The 17,864-nt window shown below is 43.2% G+C and overlaps 1 protein-coding gene across 3 annotated transcripts in view; it reads left to right on the top strand.

Annotated features, from left to right (window-relative positions):
- Positions 1-15,537, top strand: part of P2ry4 (pyrimidinergic receptor P2Y4) — a 35,234-nt gene extending 19,697 nt beyond the window's left edge. Inside the window, exons 7-9 of one of the 3 annotated variants that reach the window (XM_087600627.1) lie at positions 1,587-1,701; positions 9,548-9,686; positions 9,924-15,537. In XM_087600627.1, coding sequence (XP_087456753.1) covers positions 9,930-11,015 — 1,086 coding nt within the window. In that variant the 5' untranslated portion in view covers positions 1,587-1,701; positions 9,548-9,686; positions 9,924-9,929 and the 3' untranslated portion in view covers positions 11,016-15,537. Of the gene's footprint in view, positions 1-1,586; positions 1,702-9,547; positions 9,687-9,923 lie in introns of those variants that run through there. The other 2 variants (XM_087600626.1, NM_031680.2) reach the window with 2 other exon arrangements.
- Positions 15,538-17,864: the final 2,327 nt, after the last annotated feature.

The following is a 17,864-nucleotide window of genomic DNA, read 5'->3' as shown; positions in this document are numbered from 1 at the left end:
AGGGTAGGTTATGGGTAGGGACTGAGGGACTAGGAGGGACTGGGAGGGACTGGGAGAACCTGGAAGCCAGATCTGCTTTGATATGTTCATTAAACACCTCAGCCATTTGTCCTGGGATTTAGACCTAACAGTTACTGGTAGGAGCATTTGAGAAGGAAATTAATGGGTATTGGACTTGTGAAACCTTGCATATGAAGGCTGGGACCAAAATCAAGAGAAAGGTGAAGCATAACGAAGGGTAAAACTATTAGAGTTCACAGTGTGGACCTTGGTTTATCTGAGCAACTTGTGTCACATTCCAGTCTCTGGAATTTTCCAGACCACAGGAAAGCCAAGATCATGGGAAAGAGTAGCCCTTACCCACGTTCCTCCACTTGAGACTTTGGACTCTTGAAGTCTGATATCAATCAGAAACCCCATTCTCTCAGCTGCAGTGCACAGCAGGAATCCATCATCTGTTGGTGATGAGGCAGGAGATCCTTGGCTTTCTTTTCTTATCAGAAAGGAAGGTATCACAGCACTCCTGGACTAGAGGCAGGTTCTCTGCTAGATGGACTGAACATTATTACACTCGCAGGGAATAGGCAATTGACACTGTCTGACCCAGACCTAGAATAACTTCCCTACCTCCCAGTGCCCAGCTCTTCAGCCCTTCCAATCCCTGAAACTAGGTCCATGCTCTAAGCAGCTTCCCTCACCTTGTGTGACCACTCTTACAGAATTAGAGGTATTTTTGTCCCTACAGCTGTCAGGACATCTATTTCTTGTTTTTCTCATAGGGCCTTGGGCCCACCTCTGAAGGCATGAAGCATATAGAATTGAAAACTCCAAGATCTGAGGATCTAGGACTCTGATCCCCCTTAGACCTAGCTGGTCTATAGGATTTACTTATATCCACAGTCTTCAATTCTTGAGATGGGCTCTCTAGTCCTTGGATAGCTATGGCTGTGGTTTAGAAGACTGGCTGAGCTGGGTCTTCACCCAAGCCTTTCTTCACCCAAGGCCCTATGTAGGGTGGAGACAGAAAATTAACATATGGTTGGGTGTGGTGGCACATGTCTCTAATCCCAGCGTTCAGTAGGTGGAGGCAGGTAGATCTCTGAATTCCAGGACAACCAGGGCTATATAGAGAGACCCTGTCTGAAAAATTAGCATATGAAGGAAACTAATGACTGTGAAAGATCCTAGAACTCACAACCAAAGGCTAAATATATGAGACAGAGTGCCCATGTGAAAAAAGTCCTGATATACACATGCTAGAAAAGGTCCGTACTATATTCATGACGTCTGAAAAGTCATACCTCTTGTAGCCCAGTGCCATCAAGCTTCCAGTTCTCTGGTTCACTTCCTTGATTGGAAATGTTCTCTTTCTTAAGAAGCAGTCTACCACTATCCAGATGTTTCTCTCCAATTCCTTTAGGTCCCAAGAATCTGGAAATCCAGCAAGTGCCCTGCAGATTCCAACATCTGCCTCTAACATCTAGATGGAATCCCTAGATAGTAATCAGCCGACTGAGTCAGCTGGTGCCCTTTGTGACCGGTGTGCACCTCAGGGTCTTCTCCATTAATTGTTCTGTCTTTCACAGGCACTCCCAGGTAGCTGGACAGCCCAGATTCTACTGAGACTCTAAGGAGACAGAAACTACGCTTCAGCATGTGGGGAGAAGATGGAGACTTGCTAAGGTTGTGATTATGGGCTAGGTAATAAAACAAGGATCAATCTATTTTGGGCCTAACTTTCACCAGACTCACACTCAAAGCCCCACTCTCCCTTTTAGGTGTTTATTATTCCCCCTTTCTAGTCAGGTTATAGCCCCCTCGGTGGGAAGAAAGGAGACCGTGTATGTCTTTAACTGCTTACTCTGATTGCACTCAAATCATTCTCTCTTTTATTTCTGAATATTTGTAATTTGAGGCGGTGATGAAATCTGTAGATGGTAAAATGTGCAAATCTTTTTTTTTTTGAGACAAGGTCTTATGGTTTAGCACAGGCTAGCCTGGAATACAACTCCTGCCTTAATTTCTACAGTTCTGAGATTACAGACATATGCCACCATGCCCAGAATAATAAACAAATCTTGAGAGCACTTCAGTGAATTCTTACTTAATATGATGGGCTAAATATTGACCCCTAAACAGCAGGTCATAATCATTGAAGCCTATAGACATTACCTTACATGGTGAAAGGGATTTTACAGATGTAATTAGGGTCCTTAAAATAGAGAGATTATTCTGGATTATCCAAGTGGGCCCAAATGGAGTCATTAGTCTTATTATTGAAAGAGAGGCAATGTGGGTGTGATGACACACACTTTTAATTCTAGCATTTGGGAGGCAGAAGCAGATGGATCTCTGTTAGTTCGAGGCCAGCCTGGTTACATAGCGAATGCCAGGCCAGCTAGTACTACATGGTGAGACCCTGTCTAAAACAAACAAACAAACAAACAAACAAACAAACAAACATAAACCAGATTTGACTGAAGAATAGAAGCAAGATAGAAGAATAGCAATAGAAGAAAGAAGCAAGATGCTGTCGCTGCTGGCTCTGTAGACTGAAGAAGAAGCCAGTGCTGTGGGATACAGCTCTGTAGGCTGAAAACAAAGGGATAGATTCTCTTCAGACTTAGGTTGCAAGGTGATTCTCGCACTTTAAGTAAAGCTCTGCCGACACCTTGATTTTAGCCATTGATGCTGAGTTCAGATGTCTGACCTTGGGATTTATAAGAAGAGAACTATCATGTGTTATCTTAAGTCAAGTCTGTGATAATTAGTTTAATATTCGTAGGAAACCAATACTCCTATGTCCACCCGCATTCCCCCAACAAATGTCGCCGCTTTCCTATTAAAAAATCCCCTAAAGAAAACTATCACTCTCTTTTCATTTGACCCAGAGTATCTGCATTTTCCAAGGATGCAGGGGTAAGAGAGCAAAGAAATACATCTCTGATACACTGTTGGGAGGGAACAGTATTTTCAGGTCCTTTCCACTCCACTCTGCAAACCCCAATGATATTCCTACTAGACCTTCCAGTTAGGATGTGATAATCACACCTCTGTATGAAGAAGGGATGGCCTTATTTACAGACAGGACTGCAGCAGACAGGATTGCATACCAACTCAGTAGCCTGGTCCCCGTCTTTGTAGAGAGAGTCCCTATTTTTAGAGGTATCTACCCTCCTCCGGTGTTCCTCTTAATAAATCAGATAGGGTTGTTTCATCTCCTTGAAAGTGACTGGGTTAGCTAGGCATGATGAAATTCAGGCCACTGAGATGTGAGGGGTAATATGCTGGAGAGATTCTGAAAAAGGTTTCCTGAGGGATAAAAATAAATACACAGGAAGAGAGGCCTTCCTCTCTTCTCATTGAATAGTGCCAAGTTTGGATGCAACGCACAAACTGCCACAGTCCCCTTGTGACCAGGAACGTTCCTCACAACATGCTGAGGGTTGCAGATCAGAAAGATGGAACAAATCTAGCTTCATATGACATTACTGAACTGCTGAATCTCTTCCTGGACTTAAACGAAAGCTAATATACATTTTTCTCTTTTTAAAGTTAGCTGAAATTTTCTGTTATTATAACTGAAAGCAAATCAACAGATTTTAAAATATCTTATTAGCATGTGTTAATTATACTTAATACTAGGTTTCATTGTAACATTTCTAGACATGAGCATGATGTATTTTGACCGTGTTCACACTCATTACTCTTTCTTGTCCCCTTCCCCCTCTTCCTAAGTAATCCTCTTTATATTTTCATGTCTGTTTTCTATGACCCAATGAGATTGGGGTTGTTTACAGGAGCATGGGGTAGACTTTGTTTACGGAAGCAGGAGGCATCTTGCCAGCAGCAACACCACTGAAGAAAACCTCTCACCCTCTCTACCATGAGCCATTAGCTATCCATAAATCCTCAGGGAGGGAGTGGGGCCTCAGGAGCTCCTCTCCCTTCCACAATGGGGGTGTAGATGAGCTCAATTCTGTGCAGATCTTGAACAGGTAATTATAGCTGCAGTGAGTCCAGGACTGGAACAGCCATGCCGGGCCTGGAACTCAGTGTTCCACACGGCTCCCCCACCTTTCTCTGGCTCTTATATTCTTTCCAAATCAACAGATTTGAGTGGGATGCGAACAAGGGCATTGGCTCAGTGGGGGAGGATGGAAAGGTGATAGATGGATCAGCTACCGGGGACTACCTACAGGATCACATTTAGAAAGGCAAGGAAGGCACACTAAGCTAGGCGTGGTGTCGCATGCCTGTAGTGCTAGCACTGTGGAGGCCAGGGTAGGAGGATTGCCTAGTTCAAGGCCAGCCCAGAATCCATAGTGAGTTACAGGGAAGCCTGGAATATGTGGTAAGGCTCTGTTCTAACCCCTCCTCCTAATTTCTTAAAAAGGTGCACTAGAGGCAGCGTGAGCAGAGCCTAACTTGAGTCTAACTGCAGGTGCCTCACTTTGCATGTGATTTTGTTAGTAAGTTTGGATTATCCAGGCTTCTGATTACTATTTCTATCCATCAAGCTTTAAGTCTCAGGAGGTGACCTCATTTTTTCACTTCATAAGGAAGAGACTCCGAATATAGCCTCCAAAATACACCTACTAACAATGATGCTGATGGCACCAGCTAGACACTGTGCTGAGTTCTTATGTGTACTGTCTGCTTTTCCAAGGGAGGCTTATTTAGTCCCACAGCTGATAGGTTATGAAGCTGGAACTGTCTGGCTTTGTTTTTCAATGTTACCTCCCATTCATTTCCTCCCTCCTTCCCTCCCTCCCTCCCTTCCTTCTTCCCACCCCCTTTCCTTTTCTCTCTTCCTCTCTCCCTTCCTCCCTCCATTCTAAATTAAAGAGCTTAGGAAACATGTCTTTGCCCATTTTCTACTCTGGCGCCCAAGTAAACCACAGACATATGTTGAGGGACCAGGAAGGAGAGGACTGGGGGAAACTGGAGTAGTAGAATGGAATGGTTATCACTGATAATGGTATGGAAACATTTATGTATTAAGTAGTGAATTGATATCAAATATCCATGTGGACATAATCTACAACAAACCACCTCTCTAGGGGTAGGTTATAGATGTAGAAACCATTCAACTTAAAAATCCACAACTCTCATTCACTCAATACTGACTGAATGCCTACTATGTACAAGGTACCTGCTTGCTCGCTCTCTCTCTCTCTCTCTCTCTCTCTCTCTTTCTTTTCTTTTCTTTCTTTCTTTCTTTCTTTCTTTCTTTCTTTCTTTCTTTCTTTCTTTCTTTCTTTCTTTTACAGTGAGATCCAAGTTTGGTACCTGCTTTCTTAACTCTGAGTTGAGAAGCGATTTTGAACAACCATACACCTCATTTGGAGAAGCTGTTTTTTCTAGATCATAACTTTATAAGAAGGCTGTGAGGACATGAGCTTTGGGTCTAGTTTAGGGGTGAGAGGAACAGAAGGAAATGGATAAAAACACAACTGAGTATAATTATTGGAAATCTATATGTGTCATAATTTCTATGAAAATCAAATGCCATGAAAGCATGAGAGAAGTACTTTTAAATATCTATTTTTAATTATGTATGTGTGTATGTGTGTTTTGGTGCACCTGAGTGTAGGTGCCACAAAGACAAAGGCCAGACAGGGATGTCTGGAATTACAGGTGGTTGTGAGCCAGATGTGGGTGCTGGGCCCCAAACCCAAGTCCTCTGTAAGAGGAACAATTACTCTTATGTACTGAGCTTTCTCTCCAGCTTTGAGAAAGAAATTTATAGGGGGACATGGAAGAGTGAGTGAGTGAGTGAGTGAGTATGTGTGTGTGTGAGAGGGGGGGTGGGGAGAACTATGTTAGAATCTCTTCGTTGGAATCACGATAACATCTTCCAGGTGTGGTAGTATATATTATAATAACAGCACTAAGGAGGCAGGGTGGCACATTGCGAGTTTAAAACAAACGTGAGCAAGATCTTGTCTCAAAAACAAAATAAAAGAGAATTATTGATAACATCAAATGGCAGTTAAAATCATGAGGGTGGTTTTCTGAGGAATGCTGGAAAGGGGAAAGTGAGAGAGAGGTGATGAGGGGAAGAGAAGAGGAAGGAGGGTGGTGGCAGGGAGGGGAGCCTGATTTGGGAAAGGGTCACATTTGGTGGAAGGATGACAAAAGGGAGCCAGAGAAAGGAGTCAGGAGTGTCTACCAGAATAGCAGAAGCCGTGTGATGCAAGCCACAGAGACCAAAGTGAAGAAGCAGTTCAGAGGCAAGGAGTGTGGTCTATGGTGCTTGGTTTCCTTCCGGAGGGGGCCAGAAGCTGGGACGGCCATTGGGAATATTGGGGAGGTCTTTTCCTGAAGTAGCCACTGGGCGGCAGTGGAAGCAGCAGCTGTTATTGCAGCTGTGTCCAGGACAAGCCCAAGCCTGCTTGTACTTCAGGCCATTGAAGCCTGGCAGACCTAAGTCAGTGGAACCCGAGTTAAGCCAGCTTGAAGCAGTAGAGCAGGAAGCTGGCTCAGGCTGGATGTTTTCTAATGTGACACTTCTCCATGGCTCGAGTCTACACCAAGTCTTGGGACACCCTTCACTTGAACTGAAGAGGCCATTGTTGTCCCTGGGAACAGAATAATGTGAAGGAAAGTATTAGAGATTTGCAGCATTTTAAGACTTACACCTGGGGCTGGGGATTTAGCTCAGTGGTAGAGCGCTTACCTAGGAAGCGCAAGGCCCTGGGTTCGGTCCCCAGCTCCAAAAAAAAAAAAAAAAAAAAAAAAAAAAAAGACTTACACCTACTGATCAGTTCATATTCTGATACCTATAGTTTGATATTACTACCCCCATTTCACTTGTGAGGAAATTGTCACAAATAAATACCTAGGGTTATACAGTTAATAAACAGAGCAAGGGTTTGAATTCAAGCTGACTGGCCCGAAACACTTGGGCTTTTTATACCATATGCCAGGTGCCTAGGGTTATACAGTTAATAAGCAGAAAAAGGATTTGAATTCGAGCTCACCTGGTTCCAAACACTTGGGCTTTTTATGTCACATACTAGTATTCGGTAGTCCAGGACTTGTAATTCCACCCTGAAACAAGGCAGAGTGTCCAGGTCCACCCTCCACCCCCTGATCCAGGATTGTAGCTCTTCCAAGAGATCTAGATCCTGGAATCTAGAGCCTCCTTTGCAAGCTTACCTCCTCCTCTCCCTTCTAGGACGCAGTTAGGTTACATTCTTAGGACCTGAGGATCAGGTTCCGAGTCTTCATTACTTCCCAGCTTAAAGATTCTGCTCCAGCCTGCTCAGCCTCCCAACGACTACTGCGAACCTTATCCACAGCATCCTCCACACCCAATTTGCCTTGTATGCCCAAGACAGTGATACTTACAAAGTCCCAGTTATCTCCAGAAGCCTCAGATCCACAGTTGCTCATAACTGTTCTCTGACACTAGGCTTTTAATAGTGGAAGCTTACTCTGCATGCCTTCTCTACTGTATTAAGACAAAGTTCTCTTGGAGTGATGGAGAGAGACAAGGTGCTGTGTAGGAAGGGGTGGGATGTGTTAGGGAAGTTTATTGGCTGGCATCCACAGGGAGATATGAACTATTTCCTGGCCATCTGTTCTTACATGTGTCATAGGCATCTGAAAACATACATGCTGGAAAATGAACTTCCCTTCTCTCCCCAAACCTGCTTTCTTATAGCCCTTCCTGAGCTTGTTAACAAGAGTTCTCTTCTAGTCACCCAGGAAAGAAACCTGGAATCATCTTTTTTCTTTGACAGAGATTTAGTATGAGACCCATGCTCTGGCCTTGAACTTGGAGCAATCCTCCTGCCTTATCCTCCTAACCCAAGTAGTGACATTATAAGCATGTGCTTGTTAATTGTAACCAGGCTGCTGGCTTAGGGCTACTCTTGACTTCTTTTCCTTTCATACCCCACATCAATAAACTTTGTCTGTTTTCACATTCTACCCAGAACATGATGACTTCTTGTTACCTCTCTCACCTTGGTCCACGCAGCCATCATCTGCAAAAGCCTTTTCTTGTGCTACCAACCCTGCTGTCTAGTCTCAGAACAGAGTTGTCTAGAGAGTAAGTCAGACCATGACACTTCTCTTCTCCAAACCCTCTATAGCTTTCTTCCAATCAGTAAAAGTCTTTCACTAACTCACAAGAACCTTCAGGTTCCAGTCCCTCTCAACTGTTCTGACCTCATATTCTGTTTCCTTCCTCAAAATTCCTGCTCCTCAAGTCACTCCAATATTCAAAACAACAAATTCTTCTTCATTATCTTCTTTGTTTTTCATTATAACAGTGATCATATTCTATATGTTTTATTGATTTAGTATTATCTCCACAATTTTGTGATCTCTATTAGGCTGGCAGTTTTTGATCTGTTTCGTTCACTCTTAGTGCACTACCAGGGCCTAGAACCAAAAGCTCCCAGGAAAGGTTTGTTGACCCTTTTCCTGATTAGAGTCAGTAGCTTGGAGGATCAAGTTATCATACTTATTAAGTCATTGTTGTTAGAGTTTGGTCCATGGCAGGCTTGTTTGGGTTCAAGTCTTGATTTTTACCACGAGTCATCAAATACTTTTCTTTTTTTTAAAATTTATTTATTTAATGTATATGAATATACTGTCGCTGTTTCAGACACACCAGAAGAGGGCATTGGATCTCATTACAGATGGTTGTAAGCCACCATGTGGTTGCTGAGAATTGAACTCAGGACCTCTGGAAGAGCAGTCGGTGCTCTTAACCACTGAGCCATCTCTCCAGCCCCACCATGAGTCATCAAAATACCCAAACTATCCGTGGTTTAATTTTCTCATCAGTAAAGTAAGAACAGTTATAGAGCCTACTTGATAGAGAACCTGTGGTACCATCAACAGGTATAAAGTCCTTAGAACAGTGCCTAGCATAGAATAAAGTCTAGATAAACATTTGCTATAATGAAATACACACAGAGTTAAGATGATTATCAGTAGTTTACATTTTCAAAAGTCCTTCAGTGTGTTGACTTGCTGTTGTCCATGTAAAAATTCATTTCCCATGTTTCTACACCCATAAACTTATATGATCTTCCTGTAATTTAATTATCTTCAGTGGCCTGCCTCTTTATCTGTAAACCTGAATGTCTCCTTGTGTACACAATCATTGTGAAGCTGTTAAACAGTAATCTCACTAGGTCCTAGTTTCCCAATCTGTGTGCTGAGTGGGTTGGACCAGATAACCCTCCAAGGGTTTTTCTAGCTCTGGTAATCTTAGGGATGGGACAGGAGGAAAAAATAGGCCCCACCCCAAGTCCCACCCCCAACAAGATGCCCTCTGGCTGCCAAGAGGAAGGGTGACAGAGTCAGCTGGGCTCAGCTTCAAGGGCACCCGGTAGGAGTCTTGCCAAGGTTCCTAGGCAAGGGTGGTGGTGGTGGTGCTCCTGGGCTGGAAGCAGGCGTGAAGTGGGGCTGCATCAGGGGGAAATAAGAGTACAAAGAACTAGAACAAAGGTGAGAGGAGAGGGAGGACAGAGCTGTGGTGGTGAGTTAGATGACAATTTGAGCCTGGGTGTCTTCCCTTTAGATGGTGCTGGTAAGCCTCCACCCTCTTCAGCTAGCCAGGTTCTGCAGGACAGAGGAAGTTGCAGAACATCATTGACTGCCTACCTGAGCCCAAGCTCTGTCTGATGCCATCAGTCCCTGGGCTGGACTAAGGAAGCTAGGTAGGAGCTGAGCTAAGGAAGCTGGGTAGGAGTTGGGCTAAGGGTGTTGGGTAGGGGCTGGGCTAAGGGTGTTGGGTAGAGGCTGGGCTAAGGGACCTGGGTAGGGGCTGGGTAGGCCTGGGTTGCACATGGAGCTCCTTCTAGCTCTCCTGGGTGCTTTTCCTTTTTTGTTGTAGGTTCATCAGGACTGGAAAACTAAAGAAATCAGATACTGACTTCTGTCCTTTCTACTTGTAGGGGGCCATGACCAGTGCAGAATCCTTGCTATTCACATCACTAGGTCCCAGCCCAAGTTCTGGAGATGGTGATTGTAGGTTTAATGAGGAGTTCAAGTTCATCCTGTTGCCTATGAGCTATGCAGTTGTGTTTGTGCTGGGCCTGGCCCTCAATGCTCCAACCCTCTGGCTGTTCCTCTTCCGCCTTCGACCCTGGGATGCAACAGCCACCTACATGTTCCACCTGGCATTGTCAGACACCTTGTATGTGCTGTCACTGCCCACCCTCGTCTACTACTATGCTGCCAGAAACCACTGGCCCTTTGGCACTGGCCTTTGCAAGTTTGTCCGCTTTCTCTTCTATTGGAACCTCTACTGTAGTGTCCTTTTCCTCACCTGCATCAGTGTGCACCGATACCTGGGTATCTGCCACCCACTGCGGGCAATCCGCTGGGGCCGCCCTCGATTTGCAAGCCTTCTCTGCCTGGGTGTTTGGTTGGTAGTAGCTGGCTGCCTCGTGCCCAATCTTTTCTTTGTGACAACCAATGCCAATGGAACTACCATCCTGTGCCATGACACTACTCTGCCAGAGGAGTTTGACCACTACGTCTACTTCAGTTCGGCAGTCATGGTGCTGCTCTTTGGTTTGCCCTTCTTGATCACCCTGGTCTGCTATGGACTCATGGCCCGGCGACTGTATCGACCTTTGCCAGGAGCTGGACAGTCATCTTCTCGGCTCCGTTCCCTCCGTACCATTGCTGTGGTGCTGACTGTCTTTGCTGTCTGCTTCGTGCCTTTCCACATCACCCGCACAATTTATTACCAGGCAAGACTGTTGCAAGCTGACTGTCATGTGCTGAACATTGTCAATGTGGTTTACAAGGTGACTCGACCCCTGGCCAGTGCTAATAGCTGTCTTGATCCAGTGCTCTATCTCTTCACGGGGGACAAGTATCGAAACCAGCTCCAGCAGCTATGCCGAGGCAGCAAACCCAAGCCCCGAACAGCTGCCTCCTCCCTGGCCTTGGTGACTCTACATGAGGAAAGCATCAGCAGGTGGGCGGACACCCACCAAGACAGCACCTTCTCTGCTTATGAGGGAGATCGATTGTAACCCTGCTGCTGGATATGAAGGGAACTAACTGCAGGGCAGAGGGGAGGGAGCTTGTTAGTATCACTTGACAGGGGCATCAGCTGTCCTCTTTTATAGCCGAAGTTTGAAGGAGCTACTCCTCTGCCTCTACTTTCTCTTCTTCTATCCCTACCTGGGGCCACTGTTCCTGTTTCTAGAACCTCAGTATCATTTGCCCAGGTCCTTCCATGGCATGGATTTCTCTGACCAGAGTAGAGAATTCAACTGTAGGGGTGAAGAGCAGAGTAATCTAAAGACTGAATCAGGAAGCTGGGGTGATAGCATAGCACAGATACCATATAAGCCACATGTAAGCATCCACACCCACTTCCTGGCTCCCTCACAAAGACATTTGCCAATGTGCTGAAATAGGGTACAAGGCCTGTGAGTCTGCTTCGCAGAGCCCCACATACCAGCTTGAGCATCCATGAAAAGAGAATAATGCTCTTGGGTGCTGACACTAAGGAGCCGCAGGAAGCAGGGTCCAGGTTTATAGCAGCCTTGGAAACAGGAATGAGATTACACCTACCTCTAGGACTGCTGAGAACACGCTTGATAGCTCCCAAATGTTTAATGAGAGGAGGAGCGGACAGCCCTGACCGAGAAGGAAGAAAACCTCTATAGTATACGGCTTCAAGTTCTAGTACTGGTGGGCAAAGCAGGTTTGTGCAGGCTAGGGTGGTGACAGGAGTAGACGCCTAGAACTGACTCTTCGCTGCTCTCTCTCTCTTTTCTAACTCTAGTTAGATAAAGGATAAACCTGTCACCAGCTCTTTTTAGTCAGGCTATAGGATTTCAAGACCAGGGTGGAGCACTCAGTTTCCCACCTGTCCAGTCCTCTTGCCACAGGTCTTATGGAGCTGGAGGATCTGGTGGGTGTATAGAGCTGAGGAACCCTGAGCATGAGAAGTAAGAGTTTCTGGGCGGGCATTCACGAGAAGGGCAGTCTCTTTTCAGCCTCTTTTCCTGCGAAATCACCTGACAGCCTATTGGCCTTCTGAGTCAGACCCCAGCCTTCTCTGCCCTCTGTGATCTCTTACTCATCTACGCATACCAAATTCTTATTGGCTTCAAGTGTTCTCTCTGCCTGGAGAGTAGGTGAGGGGGGGTACTAGCCTACAGAGTAAAACAACTTACTGTGATACCTCTATGCCCTCCTTTTTGCTCTTTAAATGGATCTCTCTCCCTTGAAGCCCAAGAGTTCTTCTATTAGGAGTAAATTAAGTGGCCTTTTTGATTCTTACCAGGTTCCCACTCTTAGGAGCACAGTCTCCTTGCCTGTCACCTCTTGTACTCATTGGCCCCACATAGTAACATTATTCTCTTCATTACAACTCATTCAAGCTCCTCCATCATCGGGTCCTGTAACTCCAAGATGCTTAGTCAAGACTAACTTCCAGGACTTCATGGTCTACTATTTTATCCTCCTGTCTCTCCCCAAGATCTCACTGTGCTGTGCACTGTTGTCTAGGCTAGAACTAGCCATAGAGACCTGGATGGCCTTGAACTCATTGAGATCCACCTGCTTTTTATTTATTTATTTAATTTTTTTGGCTTCCCTATTGCTGGGATTCAAGACATACTGCACCAGACTGGGTAAATACCTCAATGCCTCTCTAGATGCTTCGTTCATATCTGCATAATTGTTCTGCTTTGTCTTTATCACTTTCTTCCCTGTGGCCCCTTAATGAAGGGCCTTGGTCCTTTATTCCTCTATTTTCATCTTTGTCAGTTACTTTTAGCACTGATTTTATACCATCATTAAAAAAAAAGATATAACCTGACTGTCTCATCGTGCCACCATTCACTTAGTGTTTCTGAGTTTCACTGCTATAAACCCCACTTACAGGATCCCTCTGAACTCACCCAATCCGAGTTCCTCCCATTCTCCTGCACTTAGAACATAAATTACATCTTTGGCAAAAACGTTAATATTTTCTCTACTCTTATCCCTCTTTGACCTCTCTACTTTACTTGACTCTACTGCATGCCTTTTTATATGTATTTTAAATATAAAAATAACATTTAAAATAATATCACTATGACAACACTGAAGGAAATGTGGAGAGAAAATATCACCTATTTCAACCCCAAATTTCTGTTTTCCATACTCTACATTTTCTTGGTTTGAACTCATGTATTATAGAAGTATAACGACGGCATAGACATCTCTTAAAAACCTGCTTTTTAGTGCAGTTAAGGTGTGGGGATGTGTGCTTATAGTCTTAAGAGCTGACGGCAGACATAAGATGGAAGTCAGCCTAGGCTACATAGTCAGCCTAGGCTACATAGTCAGCCTAGGCTACATAGCGAGACCTTGTGTCAAAACAAACAAATACATATAAGCCTCTCTTATTGTAAACTTTCTCCAGGTTGATGCAATCTTTCACATTTATTATTTTAATAGTTACATAGAATTACTCCCATTGGTAGATTATATCTTAGTAGGCTATTCCCTTATTACTGAACTTAGAAAGCTCAGTTTTTCTGTGATTTGAATATCTTCCTGTTTGTGACTTTTATCTTTTTGTAATTCTAACTCTAGTTCAAGTTCTCAAGAGTGAAATTACCAGACCAAAGAGCATGAGCGTTTTTATAGATTGTGATTTTTCACAATGACTGCATACATTTTTACTGTCACAATGATATATGGCTATCCTAGTTCCATTGCTGTTCCAGGATCAGACTTTATAGGAAATCTTTGGGGACGATAAACATTCAATTTGTTAATTTCACTTCTTCGCTTACTTATGGCATTGAACACTTTCTCCCATGTTTACTATTTGCACTACTCTCCAATTACTATCTTAGTGGTATATTTCTATTGAAATATACTTATTTAATATGTATACTATCATTGGTCATATTTGACTTATATAACCCACTTATTGTAATACTTCATTCCCTTGTTTCATTCCCTAGATTTAGAATTGCTTTCCTTCTGCTTTTCGTTGATTACTTCCTCTCTCTTCTTTGCTACCATTTTTTTGTCCAATTGTTGACATGTGAGATTATTTAATCCTCTATTGATCATCAGATTGTTTATTTCCTCTTAGACAGAACAAATAGCAGGTAAATACAAGTCAATTGGCTTCTAGTCCTTAATGATCTTGGAGATCATACAGAGCTTGGGTTCCCATTCGTTTTCCAATGAAGAAACAATCCCAGTGAAATGTCATACATGTGACTTTCTACATAGTTGCAGGTAGAAACTGGGCCCTGGACTGCTTTCCCATGACTCCGTTCATTCTACCATGCCAACTTGGCGCTAGGTCAGACCTTTGTCTCTCTAAACTCAACTGGCTGATGGATAGGTTCACCTAGATCTTCCACTGTTGCTTCTAACCCATAATTTAAAAAATGAAACTGCCTGAACCAGTTCTCCCACTCATCTTGCTCATTTCTATTCATGACACCTTTCTTTAAACCACCTAGGCTCAAACACTATGGGGAAACTCCACTCTTTCCCTATCTCCCCAAGTTCTGACATTGCTCTCTTTGCCAGTTGTAATTGGCCTCGTTCTCTAGTCCCTATGCTACCATTATAATGCTGCTTCTTTTTACCTTCTCCCTGACTCAACGTCATAGGTTTCTGTCTCATCCTTACCTCCAGCCACCTTCCACACAAATGCATAGTGTCAGATCAATCTGTCTAATACTACTCTCAAAGTCTCACTCTCTTAGAAATCTTTGATGATCTTTTTTTAATTGTCAAAATACTTTGTCAAAATGACAGAAATTCAAGAATTGCTTCTATTGTTCTTCAAAACAAATTTCTCTTTTCCAGGTTTTTTGGTTTGTTTGTTTATTTTGTGTGTGTATGTGTGTGGGAGGGGGTAGGGCTCTTGGGACAGAGCCTAAGGTCTTGCCCTTGTACCAGTGAGCTACATTTCTACACTTCTCTAGGTAAATCAGTCTCTTTCTTCTTTCTCCAGACAATACTTGCACTTTCTTACCTCTGTTCTCTCTTTCTGTCTGACCTCTATACTCAAATATACTCACCCCCCACTGTCCTTGTCTTACCTATTTTTCAGGCACCAGGCTTAGGTCTCACATATTTTCTGAGACTTTCTCTATCAATTCTTACCAACAGTGATCTCTCCATTTTTTTTTTCCTGAAATTACTGTCCACATCAGTCAGTTGGCACTTTTTTTAAACATTTCTTGAAATTATGGACACTAATTTAAGTTATCAGTTAATTATTCATGCATGCTTGCCTTGTGTACCCCACCTGTAAACCTCTTGAGTTAATGGAATATAGGTAAAAGAACACAGGATCGAAGATCAGAACACCCAAGTTTGGCCTTGAATCTCAAAAGGGGGCTCAGGTGTGCCACCTTGGATGAGTCACTCAAATTCTTTGAGCCAGAATTTCATCATCTATGAAATGAAGATCATAATCTCAGCTTTATGTAATTCTTCAGGTTGCAGCGAGGCTGTGCAGTGCTAGAGTGCTAAACAAATATCATTCTGTTTGTTTAAATAAATGGTGCTTAATAAATATGTAATATATGATTACATGTTAGCAATTCAGGTGGTTGTTTATTTTCCAGGATATCGTCCACTTTAAGATGCTTCCCTGAATCTGGAGGAATTAAAGAGCTAAAGGGACATCAGGAACAGCTGGGTTGAGGCAAGCACGTAAAAATGTTTTGAGAGGAAGTAGCCTTAACCAGAACCTTTCTATTTTGCTACGTAGGTTACTTGACCTGTGTATAAAGCTAAGGAGGATGAGACAGGAGCTACTGTAGCTGGACTTCCACTTTCCTCACAGTTTTCTGTTTCCTTCATCCTATACTTCCTAGCTAACTCAGCCAAGGTAGTTGATCTCTTCAAGCTTCAGTTTCCTCATCACTAAATTAGGATGGGAATAGCTACTTGTCAGGGCTCTGATGAAGAGGCCATGGAGCAATGAATGAAGAAGCATTTATTACAGCTCCTATAGGTGGGAACCCTTTTCAGTAGTTTTCAACTTGAATAAAACCAGATGAGCAGCCCACATTGGAGGGCTGCCTAGAATTGATAATTAAGATCATGACAAAAACGAAGCCTTGTGGGAAGCAGGAGGCTAAGAATGGAACCCTGAAGGATGGCATTAGTGGTGAGTTGGAAGGAAACAGGTCAAGCTTCTGGCATCAAGGGAAAAGGGAGCTTTAAAAGGACAGACCAATTTTTTAAACATTCGAATTAAAAAAAAACTACTAAGAAAATAAATTGCTGCATCAAGTACCAAGAGATTTTAGGAAGTATGAGACACCCAGTTAAAACAAACACTTCAGGTCCCGCCGCTTTGGATTTATGCTTCTCAAACATTAGCCAGTGACTTTGATCAAAGAGACCATTCGTAAATAAATTTTCTTTTTAAAAAAATGTAGTTGTGAGTTTATGTGTACCCCACTCATGTGTGTGTGTGGGGGGGGGGATGAATGAATGAATGAATGAATGTGTGTGTGTACTCATGAATGCAGGTGCCCTCAGAGGTGTGAGAAGATTGATCCCCAGGAGCTGGGGTTATTGGTGGTTTTGATCTGCCTGACATGGGTTCTGGGAAGTGAACTCAAGTCCTCTGGAAGAGTAGTACACATTCCATTGAGACAGCTCTCTTCTGCTCCAAATCCATTTTTTTTCGATTTTTTTTTTTTTTGAGGCAGGGTCTCACTATGTACTTGGCTATCCGGGAACTCACTATGTAGATGGGAGGAGGAGCTTAGACTTCTTCATCCTCCTGAATGCTGGGATTAAAGACATGAGCTACCACACCTGGCCTTAAGTAAAATTCCAGATGAAGATCCATTGTCATACTTTTTATATTCCACCGTGAGTTTCTAAGTTTCTTACTTTTTTGCACCCTCTTCAGAAGGACCCACAGCATAACCTGTAGGGCTGATATTTTCTACATGAGCTGAGGAGTAGATTGTCACTAAAAGAAAGTGTTTTTTTTTTTAAAGTTACTTCAGTGCAACTAAAGAGCTAGTCTATGAGGGACCTTGGTGTGTTTGGTTGTCAGAGACAATGGATTTGGATTACAAAGTGGGACAAAGACAAATGATTCATCCTTGAGCTAAAGTGTAGATTATTAAAAGATACCGAGTCTCTAAGAGAAAGAAGATGAAGTACTTCTTGGGGCAGGCCGATTATCACCATCAATTCTGTACTACACTTTGGGGCCCTTATCATCTTCTTGGATCTGCTCAAGAGAAGAAAAAAATACATTGTGTTTGGAAAACTCAAGAGAAAAACTAACCAGTACACAAGAACGATGGCTTCTGCTCAATTTGTGTTACTCTCAGTGATATTTACCTTGAGTTCATCATAAATCTCATTCTTTTTACTACACAATAGCCTTCTACCTCCAACATCAATAAGAAATCAACCACTCTGAATCTGGGGATATTTCTTTCCAGAGGGTAGTCATTGTTTTGATCTCTGACAACTTAAGTTATTATGGTTTGATTTTTAAAAAGTTTTTGTCTTTGTCCATTCTTCATTGAGGGGCTACCTGGGTTGTTTCCAGTTTCTGGCTATTATGAATAAAGCTGCTATGAACATAGTGGAGCACGTGTCCTTGGCATATGTTGGAGCATCTTTGGGGTATATGCCCAAGAGAGGTATAGCTGGGTCTTTAGGTAGATTGATTTCCAATTTTCTGAGAAACCACCATATTGATTTCTATAGTGGGTGTATTATGTTTGCACTCCCACCAGCAATGGAGGGAGCGGCGTTCCCCTTGTTCCGCATGCTCGCCAGCATGTGCTGTTACTTGTGTTTTGATTTTAGCCATTCAGATTGGTTTAAGATGGAATTTCCCTGATAGCTAAGGATTTTGAACA

Source organism: Rattus norvegicus, chromosome X (assembly GCF_021556685.1).
Source record: "Rattus norvegicus strain SHRSP/BbbUtx chromosome X, alternate assembly SHRSP_T2T, whole genome shotgun sequence".
Taxonomy (NCBI): domain Eukaryota; kingdom Metazoa; phylum Chordata; class Mammalia; order Rodentia; family Muridae; genus Rattus; species Rattus norvegicus.
This window is presented reverse-complemented; position numbering and strand designations above follow the sequence as displayed.